At 31.6% G+C, this 23,512-nt stretch overlaps 2 protein-coding genes across 2 annotated transcripts; both read right to left on the bottom strand.

The window, feature by feature from the left end:
* Positions 1-2,572: 2,572 nt before the first annotated feature.
* On the bottom strand, positions 2,573-5,944 carry LOC116026349 (annexin D5). Its single transcript, XM_031267840.1, has 6 exons — positions 5,794-5,944; positions 4,283-4,428; positions 3,857-4,069; positions 3,330-3,542; positions 3,167-3,256; positions 2,573-3,053 (listed from the first exon to the last, which is right to left on the bottom strand). Exons 1-6 carry the CDS (start codon positions 5,867-5,869, stop codon positions 2,850-2,852), a joined length of 942 nt encoding a protein of 313 aa, XP_031123700.1. The 5' UTR covers positions 5,870-5,944; the 3' UTR covers positions 2,573-2,849.
* Positions 5,945-17,478: 11,534 nt separating this feature from the next.
* LOC116024877 (deoxyhypusine hydroxylase-B) lies at positions 17,479-22,333 on the bottom strand. The gene is made up of 9 exons (XM_031265895.1): positions 22,211-22,333; positions 22,037-22,125; positions 21,539-21,683; positions 20,543-20,676; positions 20,230-20,462; positions 20,016-20,154; positions 18,422-18,548; positions 17,886-18,004; positions 17,479-17,802 (listed from the first exon to the last, which is right to left on the bottom strand). Exons 2-9 carry the CDS (start codon positions 22,076-22,078, stop codon positions 17,761-17,763), a joined length of 981 nt encoding a protein of 326 aa, XP_031121755.1. The 5' UTR covers positions 22,079-22,125; positions 22,211-22,333; the 3' UTR covers positions 17,479-17,760.
* Between the last annotated feature and the right edge of the window lie 1,179 nt (positions 22,334-23,512).

Genomic DNA, 23,512 nt, shown 5'->3' with positions numbered 1-23,512 from the left:
TCCATTTTACTAAGTAATAAAAAGTTGTTATTGAAAATTTTTTGTCAAACCACAATTTTAGATAGAAATTTTCCATGATTAATTAGTGGACAAAGAATTGGACAAATTATTAACCAAATGATGTTTTAAAAAAATATGTTCATGTTGTTATATATATAGAGAGCAATCCAAACTTTTCAAAAAGAAAAAAAATCAATTTTTGTCTAACTAAATTTCACCATCTTCCACTACCCCAAGAACAATAATGTAGAACTGAATCTTGATAAAATGGGAAAGAAAATTGATCCATTGGGTTATCATATCCTCACACTGTCCACCAATGGTTTTGGACTTTTGGGAGATGTGGGATAGAGCAATACTGCTCCAGATTTTTTATTTTCCTCACTGTCACTGAACCCAACACCCTTTTCTGATGAACTTTTGTTTTCCTGACAATGAACTTACATTCCCATTTCACTCATTCTGGACCTCATCAATGTGATGCTTCATGTGCTTTTTGTTTTTTCCATCATACAATAATTCTATTATAATATATTTTAATTCAACAAATATATCAATATATTAATATAGTAATAATATAATATTTTGTAGGAAAAATGTCCAAATTAGTCAGAGAACTATACACAAAAGTGTAATTGGGTCTAACTTTTTAAAAAATCTTAACTATCCAAAATTATGTAATTCGACCAAACTTGACATGTTCCTCGGCTCATCACTAACGTGGCGGTCATCATATTAAAGCATTATTATTTTAAAGTTATTTTAATAATTTTTAATAAATAAATTTTTTTATGACTCATTATCCAAAACGATGTTTAAATTATATAATTGTCACTTAACATATTATGTATATTCACTTAATAATTATGTATCTATAAATAAATTGAACGCATTTATTAATTGTAATAAATACATAATTTATTAGCAAAAAATACCTAAAGTGTTAATTAAATTTACTCGATATACTGTCAACTTACATAGCTAGTGCTAGTTTCCTACTTCACAAAGTCTGGAGCCCATCAATATGATGTTTCATGTGCCTTTTGTTTTTTTTATCATACAATAATTCTATTATAATATTTTTTTAAGTCGATGAATACATTAATATTATAATAATATAAATATTTTATATATTAATAATAAACAACTTTTATATAAAAAAATAATTTAAAACTCATAATGCTTTCAACATTGTTTGAAACACTAACTTTAATGGATATTGTGTGAGAATAACTACCATATAATGTTCGGGTCATGTGGAGTATATTCACTTTCTTGTATATGTTATAATTGTCTTATTCAAAAATGGATATTGTGCAAGAATAACTTATCTTTTTAAAATCACTTTTGCCAATGAGTAGATGCCTAATTATACCGTAAATCATGATGCACATTGCTATTAGGTATATGATTGATAAATGTTCATTTTTAATATATTATTGAATATTCATTTTTAACGTACTGAAATTTTATTTTTTAAAAGTAAAATAAAATTGAACTTTAAAAAAAGAACTTTTAATACATTAAAAATAAAAGTAATAATAAATATGTATGTTAGTGATTCACCTTATAATCCAGACCATGGTCAACTGTATAATGTGTGCATCACAAAATCATTATTGCATGGCCCATGGTCCACACAGCTGTGTGGACCAAAAATAAAAAATACATTATTTTTGTACTGTAGACACATTATTTTAGGGTACATTATTTTTGTACTGAAAGTACATTATTTGATATATACTATAAAATAATGTACCTACAATACAAAAATAATGTACCTTCAGTACAAAAATAATATACTTTTAATTTTTGGTTCACACGGCTGTATGGACCATGGTGCATGCATCACAAACTTGGGCTAAAAATAAAAAATAAAAAAAACCTTTCAATTCTCACTTTCTTAGCCTGGATTTCAATGTAGCATGATTGGGTTAGGTAGCCTGTTTCAATTATGTTGCTTTTGGGCTATGCATTCAATGAGCGTTTACTAACCAAAAAAATTATCAAAAAAATAAATAGAAAACTAGAAAACAAAAACAAAAACAAAAACAAAAACAAAAAAAAAACAAAAAAAAAAACAAACAAATAACACATTTACTTATACATGAAGAAAATAGAAAACAAAATTTGAAAACTAAAAATATAAAAATGAAAATAAATGCAAAAATGATTATTATCTCACATAATTTTTTTTAAATGTACGAAACTTAGTAGATATTGCGTTTCAAAATGATTATATTTTTAGCAAATAAAAATTGTTTTTCTTTAATAATTTTTAATTTATGTTTCAAATATAGTTTTAGCATCGATACAATTAATAAATGAAATGAAAATGTTTTGTTACAGTAAGTCAATAATGCATATATTTCAGATCAAGTAAGCTAAAAATGAAAATCAAATTCTTTTACTAATAAGTTTTAAATTAAAATTTTAATTTATAAATGAGAAATTGTATTAAAGTAGTTACACATTATTTACTAATTCAAATTTATTATAATTATGTTAAAACTTCTTTTTTTTGTAAGTACATATGCATGCAAGTGTTACATTTTAGTAGGTACAAAAAACATCAAAGAAAAACATTATTTTTTTCTCATGGAATTACAATTCATTTCCCACATAATTCCTTCACTCCAGCCAAATCCCGCGTTAAATATAGAGAAATTTTAGAGGTAGAGATTTAGAAATTACAGAAACAACAAAAGCTTTACACATTCAGAAAAGCTAATTAAGGTCCAGATCCTAGTTACTACAATACATTGGGCAAATGCATAGCAATATATGCTTATTTATCATTACTGAAATACACAAGAACCCTGTAAATCTTGCACTGCTACAGAGTTTTCCTAATGATTTGGCCCTAAAAGCAAGAGAAGAAATGCCCGATAATGCCCTGAAGTTTCTGAATGAACCACATCGTTCAGACTTTTCTTGAATTTCTTGTGGTATTCTCCTTTGATATACTGCATGTCGATCTCAGCTCGAGTAACCACTATTCTAATCAGTGTTGCATCGTCTGTCCCCATTCCTTTCATTGCCTTGTGCAACGCCTGTTACAAAACAGTTACGTAAACATGACTGAACATGGAAGTCTCACATTCATGGCGAGGCGAGAATTATAGGGGCGGGCAAAGAAAATGGTGCAAAGAATGTAAATGTGTACCTTAGCAAAGTATTTTGCAGGATTCTGAGCACACTGTAAAATAGTCAAGAGGCCAAACTCGAAAAGCCCAGAGGTTTCGCTTTTTATTGCCTGTGAAAACTCAAAAGCGTTACTCGATAATTTTAGCAAGTTAAACATAAATTCAGTAATCTCGGTTTCTCACCTTCTTCAATGAGTTGTACGTGTTCTCATAAGCAGAATTAACAGCAGCCAAATGTGTCCTGCTTCTCTCAGAGAATATCTGTATAAATTTCTTCTCATCAGTCCCTAACTTCTTCTCACCAGCCTTATAGAGAGTTTTAGCATCATGTTGTACTAAAGCTGCATCAACTTCTGGGCCTTCATGGCGGGGAGTACTAACATATGCTAGCAGCAACTACAAATGATAACAAAAAAACTATAAGTGTTCAAGACATCAATAGATGATCTAATAATAACTACTTAAGATGCAGGGAAAAGGGTTAAACAAGGCATGGAATGAATAACAGCCATGATTTTACATATAAATCTAAGCCAGTTAGAAGAATAAGTGAAGATATATATCACACGGCTTCGAACATGTTTAAACCAAAATTTTCCCTCTTCAAACATGTTTATACCAAAATTTCAACCTCTTCTTGCTTTATACTATCCAGAGAAAAATGAAATCTCTGCATCTCTTTACATGGAGTGAAAGAGAGAGGGACAAACCTTTTGGTGATCACCAGAAAGAACTTGAAGATCATGCTCAAGGTAAACACCAAACTTTGAATGATAGATTTGCTTAAGGTATTGTAGCTGGGCTGGAGTCCGTGAACATATCACTTCAGTGACGGCCTTGTAATCGCTTGTTTCACGCAAACTCTGCCTTATTATGGTAGCATCCCGTCCTGCAGGGTCATGCATCCAAAGTAATACTGCTTTCTGAAAGGTTAAAATAGGAAAAGTATCAAAAGCCAATGCATATAGGAGCCGAAGATGCAAAAAATAATTTTTAATGAAATTTCATACACTCAATTTCTTATTCATTTTATTTATATACAGGTTACAAGTTTCACAGTGGCATTTATTCTAAACCTGACCAGTTGCAAGTTCTCAATAGTCAAATAACTATAGATGTCTACTTTCATGTTTTACCTCGACTTTACCGCTAAGCTCAGAAGCCAAACGTTTGGTAAGCTCTTCAGAGTACATAGTTCGATACTCCTGCTGAATAAGAGCACGTTGTGTGGCATCCCTATGGGCAAGGATATTAATAACTGCTGCAGTGTCACACCCAAGTCCTGGAGAGAAAATCACATTATTGCTAAGTAAGATATTTATTGTAATTCTGTATCAGTCATTTAAATTCTTCATTCATTTCCATAACATAGTAATATGCATTGCAGACAAAAAACACCTCCATGGACCTAAAAAAGATTGGAATCTTATATAGTAATTCCCGTTAGCCAAGTACATCCATTTGGATCATAGAGGTGTGCCAGCAGTGAGGCAACTCTATGTTAGTCTTTATACTATGTACGGTAAGAGAACTCAATGTTAGAAGCATTCACGCACAATGTTCAGCATCTAGACAGAAGCTCCCTTGGCCCATTGGGTAGCTTTAAGCATTTTCCCATTCATAGCATTTACAAGCTTTATTTTTTTTTTTGGTCAAGCCACAAAGTGTCCTGAGCAGGCCCGTAGGAGGTACCTTTAAGCCAGTACCATACTCAAACTAATCCCCGTTCGCACCAGGCTGGCCCAATTAAGGGGCAAAGTGCTGGCCAGATTGGTTTTTTCATACAAGACGGGGTTTGAGCTCCCGACCTCTCTTAAGGGACAAGAGTGCACGGCTACTCACGCCAACCAAGCTGGTTAGCATTTACAAGCTATTGTATTCTTCCTGAACCGAACTCATCACTCTAGGAAACTAGGTAACTAACCAATTAGGAAGGGTTGGAATTAGGTATTCTAAACTGAATCACTGAATGAGTTACCCAAAGTGTAACTTATGTTTATCACAATTATTCTTGAATAATCTAAGCAGTTTATTTAGTAATCCATAATCCAATTAGAAGGTAAGCCAATGCCACCCCTAATTATGTACTAAGGTGCCTATTTTTGTCTTACTTTTACACATGTTCTGGACACTTGTATTAAAAACTGAAGGATGACATGAAAACCTAAAACACAACAAAACACAAAATCCATCACTCAAGATCTTCAAATTGCCATGAAGATGCATAATTAGGGGTATCACTTGCTCAATCATGTAATTAAGGGGCTAATTTGATCCTATTGTCTATCTTAGAGACTAAACATGCAATTAATCTTTTAAATAATCAGTATCTACATTTTTGCAAAAGCTATGGGGGATAAAGATTGCAATTCTTTCTGGCTCATCTAAACTAACTTGGAGTTTACCTCAAAGGTTTCACCAACCAAAATTCCAAGAACAATATGAGACGAAACCCAAAATTTACCAAAAATTTAGGGCAAGTTTTACCAGAGGAACTAATTGATTCTGTCAAACTACAAATTAATACATAGAAATGCACAAAGCAAGAAAGGGGAATCATTAAAATTGGGTAGAGAATCGATCAATAATCTGCAATAAAGCACAGAAATTGCAGTCGAGAAAACCAAACTCAGAAAGAAAAATTTACCCTTGAAAGCTTTGTAAAGGTGCATGGCATCGTCTCGAGGGGAAGTTAGCACCGGATGAGCACTAAATGTAGCCATAGCTCTCTCTGAATTCTCTTCTCTTCTTGCTTATTTATCCTCTCTACGTAAGCACTGAGACTGTAATTAAACAATATGTATAATGAGCATTCCATATGTACGTTATATAGTAGTTATCAACACGGATCCCAAAAGGGCCAAAACGCGTTAATGTGGTTATCCACCAAAGCGCGTAATAGATTAATTAAAGTCCTTCCCTAACACATTGGGTAGTTCAAGTGGCAAGTGGGTTCTCTTTGTGAGAAAGAATTTCGTGAGATACCAGTTTCAATTTTCACAAGTGACGATTTTCCATGGCCAGCTCAAAAAAAAAAAAAAAAAAGTCCTTCCAAAGTCCTAACTCCTAATCTTACACGACGTTTGGTTGGAAGGAAGAAAATTGGAGGGGGATGAGCTGTAGAAATACGATTAAACAGATGAGTAGATGAGAATAATGGCATGGGCAAAAATGTCTGTGAATTCAATTCAACAAAAGGATAGAAAACATTGTAATTGAGATGATCAAAGAATTGTAGTGGAATTGCAATGCAATTCATGTATACCAAACAATCCATTGGTCATCGCCCAAGCAATTTCTAAGTTAGTCCTATCGCAGATTCTAAGCACAAGGATGTTATCTCCACACTTTTATCAACTTGAGAAATTCAATATCCAATTTAGAGTTCAAGAGCCTAAACCCCCGACCTTGTTGCTTGAGTGGTGACTTAAGGGTCATATGACCTACCATTTGAATTTTGAACTAGCTCCGCGGGACAAGTCCTATGACTTATAGGAGTAAACATTAATAAGGATATACTTATTTTGGCGTGGAACTCATCAAAGTTATACAAATTCAATTGATCTCTTTTGAAGTTAGGGAATATATTAATAGACTCAGGATGTAGATATATTGTAGATAAAGATGACAATCTATTGTAGATGTATATTAAATTAAAACAAGGTTTCTTAAACTCTTTGTAACTTGCTAAGAATACTGCCTGCATCACTGCATGTCATTTTATTATTGGATGTTTACATACCAAAAGTTAAAAATAAAAGTTTTAGTATTATAAATCTAACCGAACATAATTACACTAATAAAATTCTTATAGTGATTGGTTGATACTTTATAGTAGTAATAATTATGCATAGCTTTCTTATTAGATAGGAATTCTAAAATATATTTGTATTGGTGGGTAGTAAAGCTCATATGTTACTTTTTAATTGATATTAATATTAATATTAATTTAAAAATTTTAAAAATATTAGCAATCATTTTATTAATTAATAGTAAAAATAATATTTTTTTCCTATTATTACATATTTAAAGGTCATATCTCAAAATAGTAATACATGAACTGTTGAAACGGGTTGGCAGGGTCAAAGCCCACCAAAATACAGGCATATGGGCGTCAACCCGGCCTGGCCCAACTTAACCCCGTGGGCCCACCAAATTTAAAAAAAAATTAATAAAAGTTAATATAAAAATATAATAAGTGTATATTAAAATAATTTGGATAGTTTAAAATATATTAACACATTTGTAATTTTTTAAACAGAATAATAACTAATAAATAATCAAATACATATTAGTAATATAATGAAGTTGACAAGAACATATTTAATGTTGTAAATTTATTATTGTAACATTTAAATTTATTTTAATAATTTTGTTATCATACATTTGGTGGGCCTCCGCTGCCCTGCCCCGCCAAAGTTCGCGAGTGCGGGCTAAAAAAACCTGTCAAAATATGAACCCAAAATATCAAAGCTCTTGTCCTGCCTTTTTTGTGGGGTAGGGTGGACTAACTCGGTGGGCTATGCTCGTTTTGACGGCTCTACCATTTTAGTATGAAGAATATAATAACTAACCAAAACCACCAAAAAAATGCACTAAAATTGCTATGTGGGTGACTGATAGGTGAGATTCTTGCTTAACTGCCCAACTACCATATTTTTGTCCATTTTGAAATTGTGTAGTTTCTATTAGGAAATTGTAAATAATTATTTAATTCCCATCACCTACTATGACAAAGATTGTTAATAGTAATATTAGAAGAAAAAAAATATTTATCTCAAATAATTTATTTAAAATGATATATAATTTAATAATTGCCACAAATTTAAATATTCTCTTTTTTTTTTGTATGAAGTAAACAATTGGCTATATCAGAATGTCCCAAATTTAAGAGATGTAAGTGTAAATGAAAATATTAATGATTTGCAACTGTACTGTTGGATAATGAACAAAATAACTGTTTACATTTAAGTGAAGTGACCTGTTGGTCTTTTTGGTTCGAGCTTATGGTTATTTTTTAAAAAAAAATATTTTTCTGGCAATACTATGGTTATATTTTTTTTTAAAAAAAATATTTTTTCTGGCAATACCTTGTTTTCGCAATGGTAAAAATGAGTTTGCAAGTTTTACCTAAAAAATGATTCCCACAATATCCCATTTCAATAATCAATAATCTATACTATTAATAAAAACAATATCCTCAGTTTTAACTTCCCGCCTAAAACAGACCTATAATATTTTGGTGTGCATAATATTGTAAAATATGGTAATACAATTCGTATCCCTAATACAATTGTAAATTAAAATAGAATTCCTAATAAAATATATATTATTCCCTACGTTCCTATTCGTAATACAATTCTAGACTAGAATTACTAATGGTTATAATTCAGTATATATATTTCTCTGCAATGCAATCTATATCTATACTATTAATAAAAACAATATCCTCAGTTTTAACTTTCCGCCCAAAACAGACCTATAATATTTTGGTGTGCGTAATATTGTAAAATATTGTAATACAATTCCTATCCCTAATACATTTGTAAATTAAAATAGAATTCCTAATAAAATAAATTCTTCCCTACTTTCTTATTCGTAATACAATTCTAGACTATAATTACTAATGGTAATAATTCAGTATATATATTTCTCTACAATGCAATCTATACTATTAATAAAAACAATATCCTCAGTTTTAACTTTACGCCCAAAACAGACCTATAATATTATGGTTTGTGTAATATTGTAAAATATTGTAATACAATTCCTATCTCTAATACAATTGTAAATTAAAATAGAATTCCTAATAAAATATATTCTTCCCTACGTTCCTATTCGTAATACAATTCTAGACTAGAATTACTAATTGTAATAATTCAATATATATATTTTTCTGCAATGCAATCTATACTATTAATAAAAACAATATCCTCAGTTTTAACTTCACGCCCAAAACAGACCTATAATATTTTGGTTTGCATAATATTGTAAAATATGGTAATACAATTCCTATCCCTAATACAATTGTAAACTAAAATAGAATTCCTAATAAAATATATTCTTCCCTACGTTCCTATTCGTAATACAATTCTAGACTTGAATTACTAATGGTAATAATTCAGTATATATATTTCTCTGCAATGCAATCTATCCTATTAATAAAAACAATATCCTCAGTTTTAACTTCCCGCCCAAAACAGACCTATAATATTATGGTTTGCGTAATATTATAAAATATGGTAATACAGTTCCTATCCCTAATACAATTGTAAATTAAAATAGAATTCCTAATAAAATATATTATTCCCTACGTTCCTATTCGTAATACAATTCTAGACTAGAATTACTAATGGTAATAATTCAGTATATATATTTCTCTGCAATGCAATCTATACTATTAATAAAAACAATATCCTCAGTTTTAACTTTCCGCCAAAAACAGACCTATAATATTTTGGTGTGCGTAATATTGTAAAATATTGTAATACAATTCCTATCCCTAATACAATTGTAAACTAAAATAGAATTCCTAATAAAATATATTCTTCCCTACGTTCCTATTCGTAATACAATTCTAGACTAGAATTACTAATTGTAATAATTCAGTATATATATTTTTCTGCAATGCAATCTATACTATTAATAAAAACAATATCCTCAGTTTTAACTTCCCGCCTAAAACAGACCTATAATATTTTGGTGTGCATAATATTGTAAAATATGGTAATACAATTCGTATCCCTAATACAATTGTAAATTAAAATAGAATTCCTAATAAAATATATATTATTCCCTACGTTCCTATTCGTAATACAATTCTAGACTAGAATTACTAATGGTTATAATTTAGTATATATATTTCTCTGCAATGCAATCTATATCTATACTATCTATACTATTAATAAAAACAATATCCTCAGTTTTAACTTTCCGCCCAAAACAGACCTATAATATTTTGGTGTGCGTAATATTGTAAAATATTGTAATACAATTCCTATCCCTAATACATTTGTAAATTAAAATAGAATTCCTAATAAAATAAATCCTTCCCTACTTTCTTATTCGTAATACAATTCTAGACTATAATTACTAATGGTAATAATTCAGTATATATATTTCTCTACAATGCAATCTATACTATTAATAAAAACAATATCCTCAGTTTTAACTTCTCGCCCAAAACAGACCTATAATATTATGGTTTGCGTAATATTGTAAAATATGGTAATACAATTCCTATCCCTAATACAATTGTAAATTAAAATAGAATTCCTAATAAAATAAATCCTTCCCTACTTTCTTATTCGTAATACAATTCTAGACTATAATTACTAATGGTAATAATTCAGTATATATATTTCTCTACAATGCAATCTATACTATTAATAAAAACAATATCCCCAGTTTTAACTTTACGCCCAAAACAGACCTATAATATTATGGTTTGTGTAATATTGTAAAATATTGTAATACAATTCCTATCTCTAATACAATTGTAAATTAAAATAAAATTCCTAATAAAATATATTCTTCCCTACGTTCCTATTCGTAATACAATTCTAGACTAGAATTACTAATTGTTATAATTCAGTATATATATTTCTCTGCAATGCAATCTATACTATTAATAAAAACAATATCCTCAGTTTTAACTTCTCGCCCAAAACAGACCTATAATATTATGGTTTGCGTAATATTGTAAAATATGGTAATACAATTCCTATCCCTAATACAATTGTAAATTAAAATAGAATTCTTAATAAAATATATTCTTCTCTACGTTCCTATTCGTAATACAATTTCTAGACTATAATTACTAATGGTAATAATTAAGTATATATATTTCTCTGCAATGCAATCTGTACTACTAATAAAAACAATATCCTCAGTTTTAACTTTCCGCCCAAAACAGACCTATAATATTATGGTTTGTGTAATATTGTAAAATATGGTAATACAATTTCTATCTCTAACACAATTGTAAATTAAAATAGAATTCCTAATAAAATATATTCTTCCCTACGTTCCTATTCGTAATACAATTCTAGACTAGAATTACTAATGGTTATAATTCAGTATATATATTTCTCTGCAATGCAATCTATACTATTAATAAAAACAATATCCTCAGTTTTAACTTCTCGCCCAAAACAGACCTATAATATTATGGTTTGTGTAATATTGTAAAATATGGTAATACAATTTCTATCTCTAACACAATTGTAAATTAAAATAGAATTCCTAATAAAATATATTCTTCCCTACGTTCCTATTCGTAATACAATTCTAGACTAGAATTACTAATGGTTATAATTCAGTATATATATTTCTCTGCAATGCAATCTATACTATTAATAAAAACATTATCTTCAGTTTTAACTTTCCGCCCAAAACAGACCGATAGTATTATGGTATGGTTTGCGTAATATTGTAAAAAATATGAAAATTTGGCATAATTCAACCCGCAAGGCCAACCAATTTTCTGAACGACATTCGTGCATGCAGTTGTCGGCGCACGAGTCAAGCCTTTTTAAGTTCATTTCGGGATTTCATTTGTGATATTTGTTGCATGCAAGGAAGACTCATACTATAATTGCATTTATACACTTATTCATACTCATATTCGATGTTATAATTTATATAATTGTATATCGATTCAAATATTTCTTAAAATATTATAACAAATTCATTCCGTGCAACGCACGGGTGAAAATACTAGTAATAATAATAACAACAACAACAACAACAATAATAATTTACCTTTTGCCTTTTTTATTTTTTTAATCTTCCAAACTTAAAAATATGAATTTGCAATTTTATGATATAATAAAGGGGGTTGGAGTTGACTTAAAAAGTCCAGATAGGCCTTTCCGTATCTACAAGCTCCGTATACGCGTTCTTGTTGCATAGTACGGAGTAAATAATTTTCAAGAGTTAATACTCAATATAGTCCTCGACTATAGTGGTTTTACTCAATTTAGTCCTAAATGACTTTTTATGCTCAATTTAGTCCTCGACTTTGATGGTTTTACACAATTTGGTCCTTTGTTAAAAATTTTATTAGTTGATTGTTAGAAATAGTGTCCTAATGGTAATTTCTTATCCCTCATTCCATTTGGGATGATTCATTCTTCTTCCCCTTATTAAGATCCACGCAGAAATGTAAAATTTTTGTACCAAATCAAGTTTAACCCTAAATAAATAAATATAGAGTAAATAAATATTTGGGTCAAATATTTACATTTTTGCGTGGATCTTAATAAGGGGAAGAAGAATGAATCATCCCAAATGGGATGAGGGATAAGAAATTACCATTAGGACACTATTTCTAACAGTAAACTAACAAAATTTTTAACAAAGGACCAAATTGTGTAAAACCATCAAAGTCGAGGACTAAATTGAGTACAAAAAGTCATTTAGGACTAAATTGAGTAAAACCACTATAGTTGAGGACTATATTCGGTATTTGACTTTTTTCATACAGAATTTAACCTACTTATAATATTTACTCAACATGATCTGTTCATAGCTACTTTTCTCAACCTACTGAAGCACGTGTAAACTGGGACACCGAGTGCCACTAGACCACAAGGTCTTTGGCTTCATATTTGTCAACATCTTTGATTGAGATGGAACTTGAGTCAGACACCTTTTAACTTTTTTGTGGTTTGATGACATCATTAAAAATTTATTTTTAGTCATCAACTATTTTGATATTAACATATTTTTAGTATTACTCTTTTAATTTTGTCTCATTACATATTTGAAAATTTTTATTTGTTTGTCGCAATTAGTCCATTTAAATTTCACCATTAATTAAAAAAAAAGTCTAATATGAAATTTCATCGTTCAATTTAAAAGTTTATGAGAAAGAGCGAAATTACATGTTGAGATAAGATGCTTGAATGATAAAATTACATGTTAGTCATTTTTATTAGACGATTGAATGACAAAATTTTAAATGGAAGACTAATAATTGTTGCGAGCAAACAAAAGTCAATGTTGTAATTAGGTAAAATTAAAAGAGTGACGAAATCAAACAATGTCACAATAGTTGAGAATTTAAAATGAAATTTGTTCTTCCAAATCATTGGTCAATTGAATAATGTTGCAAGTCTATTAATAAATTTTTTATAATATTTTGTAGAATTTAAATACTATGAATTGAGATCAAATCAATTAAAGTGCTCGGAAGCTAAAATGACAGGAGTGGTGGGAGTCAAGCTATTAATTTGTCTTTGCTTTGTGTCGGGAGTTAGATAATTCAACTTCCGATTTGAATTTTGAGGATGTTAGAGAACTGTCACTATTCTTGATAGTGTGTTTCTCTTACTATTATGAGTTTTATGATTCATGTTTTGTATCAAGATGCTTCTCTTGAATAAGTTCTCTTTTATCTTTTTTTTTTTTTTTAATAGTATGAATTGAAGTAATTGGTTTTCAACTTTTCACTCTAAAGATAAGTATTAAATCCTATTTATAATTACATTACAATAAACAATTACTATAACTCAAATAAGTAAAAACTAGATATCTTAAATATAAAAGTTTAAATTATTATTAGAAAAATTCAAACTCCTTGATCGTTGGTTGAGGAACCTGTTAGGAATATTTGTAATAAGATTTTGATGAGCCAAGAAATGTATTTTAGTTTGAAAAATTAGAAACCCAAAATTTTCAAAAGCTAATGTACCTAAAGAGTCAAAAGTCATCTTGGAAGAATTCTTGGAGAAGGAAGGAACTTGGTTTGAATCCCATGCAGCTTAAGGTTGGCAAGTAATCCATGATTCGAACCATCTTAGCCACAAATTTTATGAAAACTAGAGACCTCCAGAATATTCGTACTTATAAACTATTTGCATCAAAGTAACCAACAAATTTGAATGGCTCGTTGGTGATGAGCTTGGTTAATGTGGTAAGTGGACCAGTGTTCAAATCCTAGGGAAGGGAAGTCCTTTTTTTTTTTACTGCACAGTGATTAGTGGAATATAGATCAGCAGCAGTGGAATGTGAAATATTTCATCAGTGGAAAAAGGAAGGAATATGTCAACAAACACTACACTACACATTCTTTTTACAAAATACTACACTACACATTCCTACTACAAACACTACACTACAAAATGGAATATGTGGAATATGTATGTGAATTGTGGAAAATGTCTGACTAAAGCCTCTCCAACGGAATTATTCTTATCAACTTCCTACTACTGCTAAGTTATTAAAGAAGGTCAGGAAGGAAAAGAAGAACTACTATATTCCTACTACTGCTAAGTTATTAAAGAAGGTCAGAAAGGAAAAGAAGAAGGAGCAATTTCAGGAAAGAAAGAAGGAGCAATTTTAGGAGAAAAGGAAAAGAAGAGGAATATCAGGAGTCAAGAGGCTGACCAGAATATCAGGAGGCATCACGCAAGAATATCTGAAGATGCAAAGAAAAGAGGAAAAAGTCTGAAGAAATACAACAACGGAGTTTCAACTCACCAGACCACCTAAACCACATGGAGACTACAATCAGCACATGGGATTGACAATAAAGAATTAATTCTCTCCAACGGATTAATTCTTTCTTCATCTATAAATACAGAACACTTGAGCAAGAAGAAGATGGGAGATATACAAGTGATAGGCAAGAAAAGCAGTGTGATACATCTGAGAATAGCAAAGCAAGAAAAATCCGAAAAAACCAAAAATCCATATTTTTAGTTCCTGAGAGTTGGAGAAAAATATTTTCTTTTACTACCTTGTATCAAAATTTCTACTGAGTGTAGATAGAGGGCTAAGTAACAAGAAGAGCTTGTGAAAACCCTGGGGAGTGTAGCTTTGTGCGAGACACTCGTTGGTGTAGGAGTATAGCTTTGTGCAAGATACTCAAATCTCTACTGAGTGTAGATAGAAGTGCTGGGTTGGTACTTGGTGTTCACTATTGTATCTGGGTGATTGAAGATAGTGAAAGGAGTAGAGTTGACGTAGGCTGGGTTTGGCCGAACCACTTAAAAATCTCTCTCTCATTTACTTACTGCCTATATATATTTTGCTCTGTACACATAATATCTGATTGCACGTACACACACTGATTTGCAAGATTCATATTTGTCAAATCCATTTAATATTCCTAATCTCTACAACTTGCTTATTTGGTTTTGCTAATTTCCTGCATTCATAATATTTTCAAGACCCAGGCTCTATTCATCACTATTCACTCTTATCTGGGTTTACAAATTTCTGTTATCTCCTACGTCCGCATGCAAGCCAAATTTATTGTATATCATATTTGAGCTATTCCAAGTATTTCTATCGTATTGCATGTGATATATTTCATCTCCATCACTGAGTTTTAATTATAGCACTTTACGTACGTTATTCCACTGTGCATTTCAAGTTGAATTTATTCACTTGGAATTATTTTGGTTAAAGTGTTATTAATTTTTAATTTGTTAGAAAAGTCTATTCAACCCCCCCCCCCTCTAGACTTTTCACCACCCATTCGGGACCAACAAGTGGTATCAGAGCGGTTGTCTATTTGAGTCAAATCTTGACTGCTAGACAGATCTAATCTTCAAAAATGAAGAAAGATTTAGCTCAGAACTTATTATTCTCTCTTGACAAATTTGATGATTGGAAAATACGTATGCAGGTACATTTATCAGCTCTCCACGATGAAATGTGGGATGTTATCTCAGATGGTCCTATTTTAATTATGAAGGTCAATCCTTCATCAATCCTAAGCCCAGATGGACCACAGTATATTTCAAAGCCAAAGATGGAATAGACTTCTGACGATAGATTGCGAAGTAACCTGGACAATATAGCTAAGGATATACTGTTCAAAGCTTTGGATGATACAATCTTCCCAAAAATCCGTAAGTGCAAAACAGCTAAAGACGTGTGGGATGTCTTAATCCAAATCGACGAAGGAGACGAACAGGAAAAAGACAACAAACTCACAATTGCAATGAAAAAGTTTGAAGACTTCAAGATGCTACCAAGTGAAAAGATTGCAGACATGGAGTCTAGATTGGTCAAAGTTTTGGAAGAGATTACTGATCTTGGAAAGACCCTCGATCAAAAAGAAATCTCTCTCAAAATACTCCGCGGACTACCGTCAAGTTGGGATATGAAAGTGACAGCCATGCAAGACCATAGGGATCTAAAAGTGTTATTAATTTTTAATTTGCTAGAAAAGTCTATTCAACCCCCCCCCCCCCTCTAGACTTTTCACCACCCATTCGGGACCAACAGAACCCAAAATGCATATATCCAAATAAGCTTTCATAAGCAAATACAAGCTAACAAGAAAACAATGATTTTTTTTTCCCACTTTTAAGCGGTCACAAACTGGCAATTTTGGTAAGGAAATGGGTAATTTGATCCTTATTTTTAACTTCTATAAAATGCCAAAAACGGAAATTCAGAAATCACTTGGAGTAAAATAACCAAAAATTTTCAACTACCATACACGTGATTGGAAATTTGGTTCCGTGGTTGAAGAGGAAATTTTGATTGATTTTGTATTTGAACTCAAGATGGATTGGAAAGTTCAACTATAATATGCTTAGAAATTTGTCCATTTAAAAAATAGTAATCATGTGCAAAAAAAACATATTCAATCAATCATTCCACACCCCATGGCTGAAAAAGTGGGCATAAGAACAATCTAAAAATTAAAATAAAATAAAATAAAAATCCAACACCCAATCCGCTCCAATTGAGTAATTCCAATGAATAAATAATGCTAGTATTTTGTTTATGTGCAATGCACAAAAGTAAATGTCCAATATCAGCACTCTATATTAAATTCTTAGATTTATTTAGATTTCAAATATTTATATTATTGTATAATTATAATAATAATAATAATGTAAACCATTTTTGTAAATTTATATTTATATGTATAACTTTATATTTATATTTTAAAAATTAACTTATATAGTACTCCAATATACAATGTTTATATATATTATTAGAAACATAAAAATGTTCACCCTTGAGATTTTGGTGCATCATGCATCATCCACACACTTTGCAAAATGTCATAATCTCAGCTCGTGGAAATTCAAAGACTTGAGCAAGATAGGATATTGAAGATACTGCGGATTATAGATCCCTGAGCAAAATTTTAGGTGGCGTTTGGTTCATGTAGTGTCTAACCAAAATACCAAATGCCACCTAAGTCTTAATGAACTATATTGAAGATTTTGTAGAGGTCTATTAAGGATGATATTATAGTTTATAATGAAAGTGTGTAGGTAAGTTGGTTTCATGCTCTCACGAGGCTTAGGGAAAACAAACTTCTGAACTGATAATGTTCATCTGGTGCAAGTTGAATCAGTGAACACATAAGTATAATCCTAGGCTATTAGAAATAAAATTATTATAGTGTAACTATATTGTAGTATTATAAAAAAAAATTAAAAAGTTATATAATAATACATTATATCAAGGCCTCAAGGGAGTAGGCCCTAGTATTTTGCAATTAGTCAGTCTAAGAGTGTAAATTGGTCACTTTGGACTTCTGAACTGTAAATAAGCACTTAAAAATCAACAAGGAATATAGCCAACCTGTTAGCCATGCCTGCATCAAAAGTGGAGCTACATTCGGATCATCAATGAATTACAAGACCTGCTCAGTTTGAGGTGCGGGCATGAAGAGAAACTGCAACAAGCAAGGATATTACGCTCATCAATCACTAAATATAAACAACTTTCAAATAATTTTTAGTTTGTTTTGATCGTTACCTCGAAGGATTTTCCTGATCTCTCGTACTCAAGCATGCTGAGAGCAACTTCACAACTTTGGGAAACAATAGGCTCGGTGTCCTTGGCAAATTCCTCAAGGAGAGCAATACATTGATCATCTACACAAGATCACGTAAAAGGTAAGGGAAAGGAAGCAATGGTCATGTAAGAGATTTGCTTGAAAGAAATACAAATAAAAGTTTTCAACCTCACTGCAAAAACCAATGTGTGCAATATGGACTTTGCTGTCACTATTATTATTAATAAATAAATAAAAATTAAATATTTAAAAAAACTTCAAGGCCCATGGACCTATAACCCATCAGTCAATGGGTTATTATGAACCGATGGGCCAATCTGCAATATTAGTCTACATTTTGCAAGCATGTTTCTTTCAACCAAATGATAAACAAAGAGAACAAATAAGAAGATGAAATGATGTTTTTGAGTGTATATCTCATCCATGCTTGAACCAACTATAGTTACTATACCAATTAGGTTCAAAAGAATACATCTAGCAAAGAGAGTGGCAAAACCTGCTATAGAACCAAGAGCTTCAGCAGCTTCATGTCTAACCATAGGATGTTCATTTGTGTTCCTAAGTGTCATAGATAAAGCATCTGAAGCCTTTTTGTTCTGCAACTGACCTAAAACATATGCAACCTGCAAAACAAGTCAACAGAATGGATACCTTCAGAGTTCAGAGAGATGAGAAAAATCAAGAAAAGGACATCAATTGCCACAGAAAAGGCATATCGAAACAATTGTTTGAACTTCATATTCTCATCGGCAATTCACACTATAAAGACAACTACTAGTCACTATTACTTTTGGTAATATAACCCTCAGTACTCGGTAGCCATGTTGGACAATTATCAAGAGGTTGAGCTGTTGTTAGACTCCATTTGAGGGAGAGCTAGTAATAAATTAAAATAAATACCAATGCATTTAAATATGGACCAACCAACATGTTCGACTGTACCTTGCAATCCTGCATTATAGCTGGGTAAATTACGAAAAAAGTAACTGACTGGTCCTACAGAGCTGCTGAGTCATTGTTAAAAGTCAACTAAACTCAAAGCTATATATATATATATATATATATATATATATATATATGGGAGTGAGTCCCCATGACCTCATTTTTCTCATTCATGCACTCTCTGGATTTTTCAATTTGTCCTAGTGGCTCACTCTACAATTCATAACTGACAACAAAGCGGCCCCCACTCTCAACCTATGTTCTCCCTCCTTTATTCACAGCATTGCATTCTGTTTCTTTTTTCCTTTTTCTTTCCTTTGATTTTAATATTTAAGAATGAAAAATATCTGGGCAGTATATAAACAAGGTTAAGTAATTGTGAATATAGAGAGATTAAATTGATAAGAGAAGGAAACAGAGCAACAGGAATGTTGTTCAAATATGCCATGTTTTCATTTGATGTGTTGTGTACTTGTGTTTAACTCAATTTGATAAATCTGCCTTCCATAAATTGATTGGGAGTTTCACATTTGTCAACTATGCCAATGAGACAGCACGTCAAAGCAACAAAGTGATATGGTAGCATGCACACACACACGCACACACACGTTATATGCACATCGTATCCTTGTCAATGTCTTTTGAGTACAACAATATAGCACAAAAGAAGGTGACCTTTGAAAACATACACATGGATAATATAGATTTTGTTACTAATTTGCATTTTTAAAGTTCAACATACTAATTACTAACTAGACAGGTTACGCGATAATTATTTTTAAAAAAAAAACAAACAAACAAACCAAAACATAAGGGAAAAAAAAAAAACAAAAACAAAAACGAACATAAACATAAACTAAATAAAATGAAGCTGCATAGTATGGAAACAAGTATGCATCAACTGGACTACAAAAGATTTTTCTGAAGGTAACGATAAGCCTATGGCATTAGAATACATGAAGTGTGCCCCAACATGAAATAAACTACTGCATGATAATAAGTTAATAAGATCAAGAAAAACAGAAAAATTATTACTCCAACTTAAGAGAGTAGAAAACTGACTTCTACTTTGGTCCACACAAAGTGTCAGAATTCACCAATTTCTTAAAAATCACAAATCAGCTGAAAGGTAGCCAGAGAAAACAAACCTCATGTCGCAGTAAAGCACTGTTTGCACCTAAGGATTCAATAATTGCAGAGATAGCTTCCTCTCCACCATTGTTTCGAAGTGCAAAAAGCGCAGCATACCGTTCATACATACCCTTTTCTTCACTTAAAAGAACTTCCCTACAGGCAGAAGAACAAAATAATTACATACAGAAACCAATAGAAGCTATAGTTACCATTTTTAAGGTGACAAACCTCAGGTGTGGTACAGAGGAACAAGAAGCAGGCGCAGCTGGGTCAACTGACAGAAAAGGAGATGGCTCCAGTGATGAGGTATCACCATTACTTTTAGCATCATCCAGCTCCTTGATTCGACTAAGAGCCAGTTCACATGTTTCACGGACCTCCTGAGCAGGGTCTGACGCCAAGCTTTCTTTTAGAAGGGGAAGATTACTTTCTAAACCAATTGCACCCAGTGCTTCTGCAGCCTGTGCAATTTTCATTGAAACAAAAATGAGCACAAGAAACTTCAATTCAATACAAGTATATTACACTCTAAAGAAGATACCTCATGCCGAACAATGGGATGCAAAGAAAGATCATTCAGAACTGCTACCAGAGCAGGGATGGCATCAGCATCTTGCATCTGACCCAATGCAAATGCAGCCTCATGAGCCAAGAGATTTGAAGGGTCCCTAGTTGCTACAAAGAGAAAAATAAAAATCAGGATCTAAAAATTTCACCATGCTTCATTGTACTTCAAAAAATATTAAGTAAAATGCAACCTGAATCCAGTAAAAAGCTACAAACTGATACAATAAATGGATAATTATTGGTCAAGAATCCTATAGCAGATTAGCAGTGTAGCAGAATACAAACAAACACACACAGAAATTCACTTTACCCTCCTAATTATACCAACAGACACAACCCAATCCTTCACCACCCCATACCCCCTCTCTCCCACACCCTTTTTGAACTTTTTATAGGTACAATTAACTCCCTGAATGGTGGTCCATGTTCAACGCTGGATAAAAATACCTAAATACCATTATAAATAAGTATTACTCCATATATATTTTGTACTTTTTTATGCATAAGCTCAATACTCCATTTTTTTTAGTTTATTTAGCAATATGCTATAGAGTTAGAAAAAATAAAGCTCATGTTTCACTAAAATCTTCTCATAGTATTTTTCTTTTGCTCTCTATCAAAGTATCAAGCCCATTTGTCCATGAGGATTAACTTATTTCATTGAAACTTACTCCATCTTTTAGAAAAGTAAAGCCACAGTTGGGTTCTCCTTCTATTATGTCCGGGAGCCACCCAACAAAAGAAAATTGGCTAACTGTTAGGTTTTTGGAAATTTTCTTATGACGTATACCTTCTTTATGTTCTGTTTCAGTGCAAACATCTCTCTATCAAATAAAAAAGTATCAACTGTCAAGGAAAATCCCTTTCTATGGTTTGGAATGAGAAGCAGAATATCCAGGGAAAAAGAGCAATCAGAGTCATAAATGATTTAACAGTTGGTGTTTTAAAAACTGCACAGATGACAACAAACCAAGTATAAGAGCAGTTCGTGGTGCTGTGCCACGGAGATTGCGAAGAGAGAACAGGGCTCTGAACCGCTCCGCTATTGGTTGGTTCTTATCCATCAATCGCTCACACAAAAACTTCTCCATCTCCGGCGTAACTTCAAATGGATTCTGAAAGTTAAAATGCAATCAGATGGAGGTATTATTAACTTATCCATAAAAGCCCACAAAGATCAACTTGTTAGCCATTTCAAATACATAATAAAATAAAATAATCCAATGTGACAGTGAGCTAATGGTTAAACTGAATGTTATATAAACACGAACACAAATAATACTTTGCATTAAATTCAAATTATAAGATAACAACAGGATGCATTACTGCATATTTGAATAGATATCTCACTGGAGCATTTGAACAAACACGTCACGTGTATGAGCAAGGTTCACGAATAAAGTGCTTAATTCACAAGTTAAACTATAAGATAAGGATAAAGAAACCGAAAAAAAAAAAGTGTTATTACAGAGTTCAAAGGATGGTTATCTTCATTTGGAAAACCGCCCATATCTCTGCGGAAGTGTTCACAATGAAGAACAGCACAAATCAATTATCCTGCGGAGAGATCATGAGGAATACATAATTCTGTTACTTTATAACTCGACGAGCAATAGAGAGAGAAGCAAGCAGCTTAGTTTACCTTCCGGAGATGGAATAGTGACTACTGAGTATTCGATGAAAATAGGGTTTTTGAAATAAATGGTAGGCTGTATTTATGATTCCTCGCTAATGGTCTATTACTTAATTCGTGTTCTCCCTAGTTTACTACTTAATTGTTTTAGTTATTCCTCGCCAATGGTTAATTGTTTTAGTTATTCGTTTCGTGATGATGAAGCACCCTCAAGGCCTCAAGACTCGAGTCCGTAATTTCGTGAATATTAAGAAGGTTGAAATTAGTAAATGAATTCACACAAAAAAAAAAAAATGTAATTTTGTCATTCAACTATAAAAAAAAAAAAAAAAAAAAAATTTAAAAAAAAANTTGTCATTCAACTATAAAAAAAAAAAAAAAAAAAAAATTTGAAAAAAAACTGTAAAAAAAAAAAAACACAATTGAATTTTTGAATTCTCTAAAATTTATACAATTCTACAAAACTTGACATGTTTTTCAAGTCATCGTTGACGTGACGATCATCATATTATAAATTATTATTTTTAAATTTATTTTAATAATTTAAAATAAAATAAACTACAAAAATAAAAAAAATAATAAAAAAATCACCTCCCTCCTCTTCCTCTCTGGGCCAAAGACGAAGAACATTGTTTCGTCTATGGGTTGGAGATGAAGAGTTTCTTCGTTTCCATGTCTATTCTTTGTCTCTGGTGTCTACGATTTATTAATGTGAAGGTTTGGAGCTTTGAGAAAATAGGCATAGTATTTCGTCGCTTTTATTCATTTTGTCGTCTTTTATTGTATGTCTAGGCTATCTAGAAATTTGATATATTGGAGTGAAGGTTAGAGGTGTTTTGCAAGCAATAGCTTAAATACAATAAATATGGCTATTGTGAACTTGCTATGAAGTGATGAGGACAAAGCCATGGTGGCGACAGTGTTGGGAATTAAAGAGGTGTTTGGCAAATGATTGATAACTGATAACTGATACTAATAATGTATATATACTAGGTGGGCGCCCGCTGGCCAGCCCCACCAAAACCCGCCATTTTGACGAGACAGGATAAAAAGTTCATCAAAATACGGGCCATCAAATTTAAAGTCCAAGCAGGGTGAGACGAGCTAAGCCCGTTTTGACAGCTCTAATGCAGTGACTGTAGGTTCTCTCACTACCTACCAACTGGCTGCCTTCTACGGCGAAGGAGAATTCAACCAAACATTTATTACATGCTTAAATTATTAGGCATATCCTATATTTTTAATGAAACGGCTGGAGTTATGCACATTAGTGGTACCCGTCGGGCTCAAATTGACAGCCACCTTGAAAGC

The sequence above is a fragment of the Ipomoea triloba genome, chromosome 7 (genome assembly GCF_003576645.1).
Source record: "Ipomoea triloba cultivar NCNSP0323 chromosome 7, ASM357664v1".
Classification (NCBI taxonomy): Eukaryota; Viridiplantae; Streptophyta; class Magnoliopsida; order Solanales; family Convolvulaceae; genus Ipomoea; species Ipomoea triloba.
Note: the sequence above shows the minus strand (reverse complement) of the source record. Positions and strands in the feature narration are given on the sequence as shown.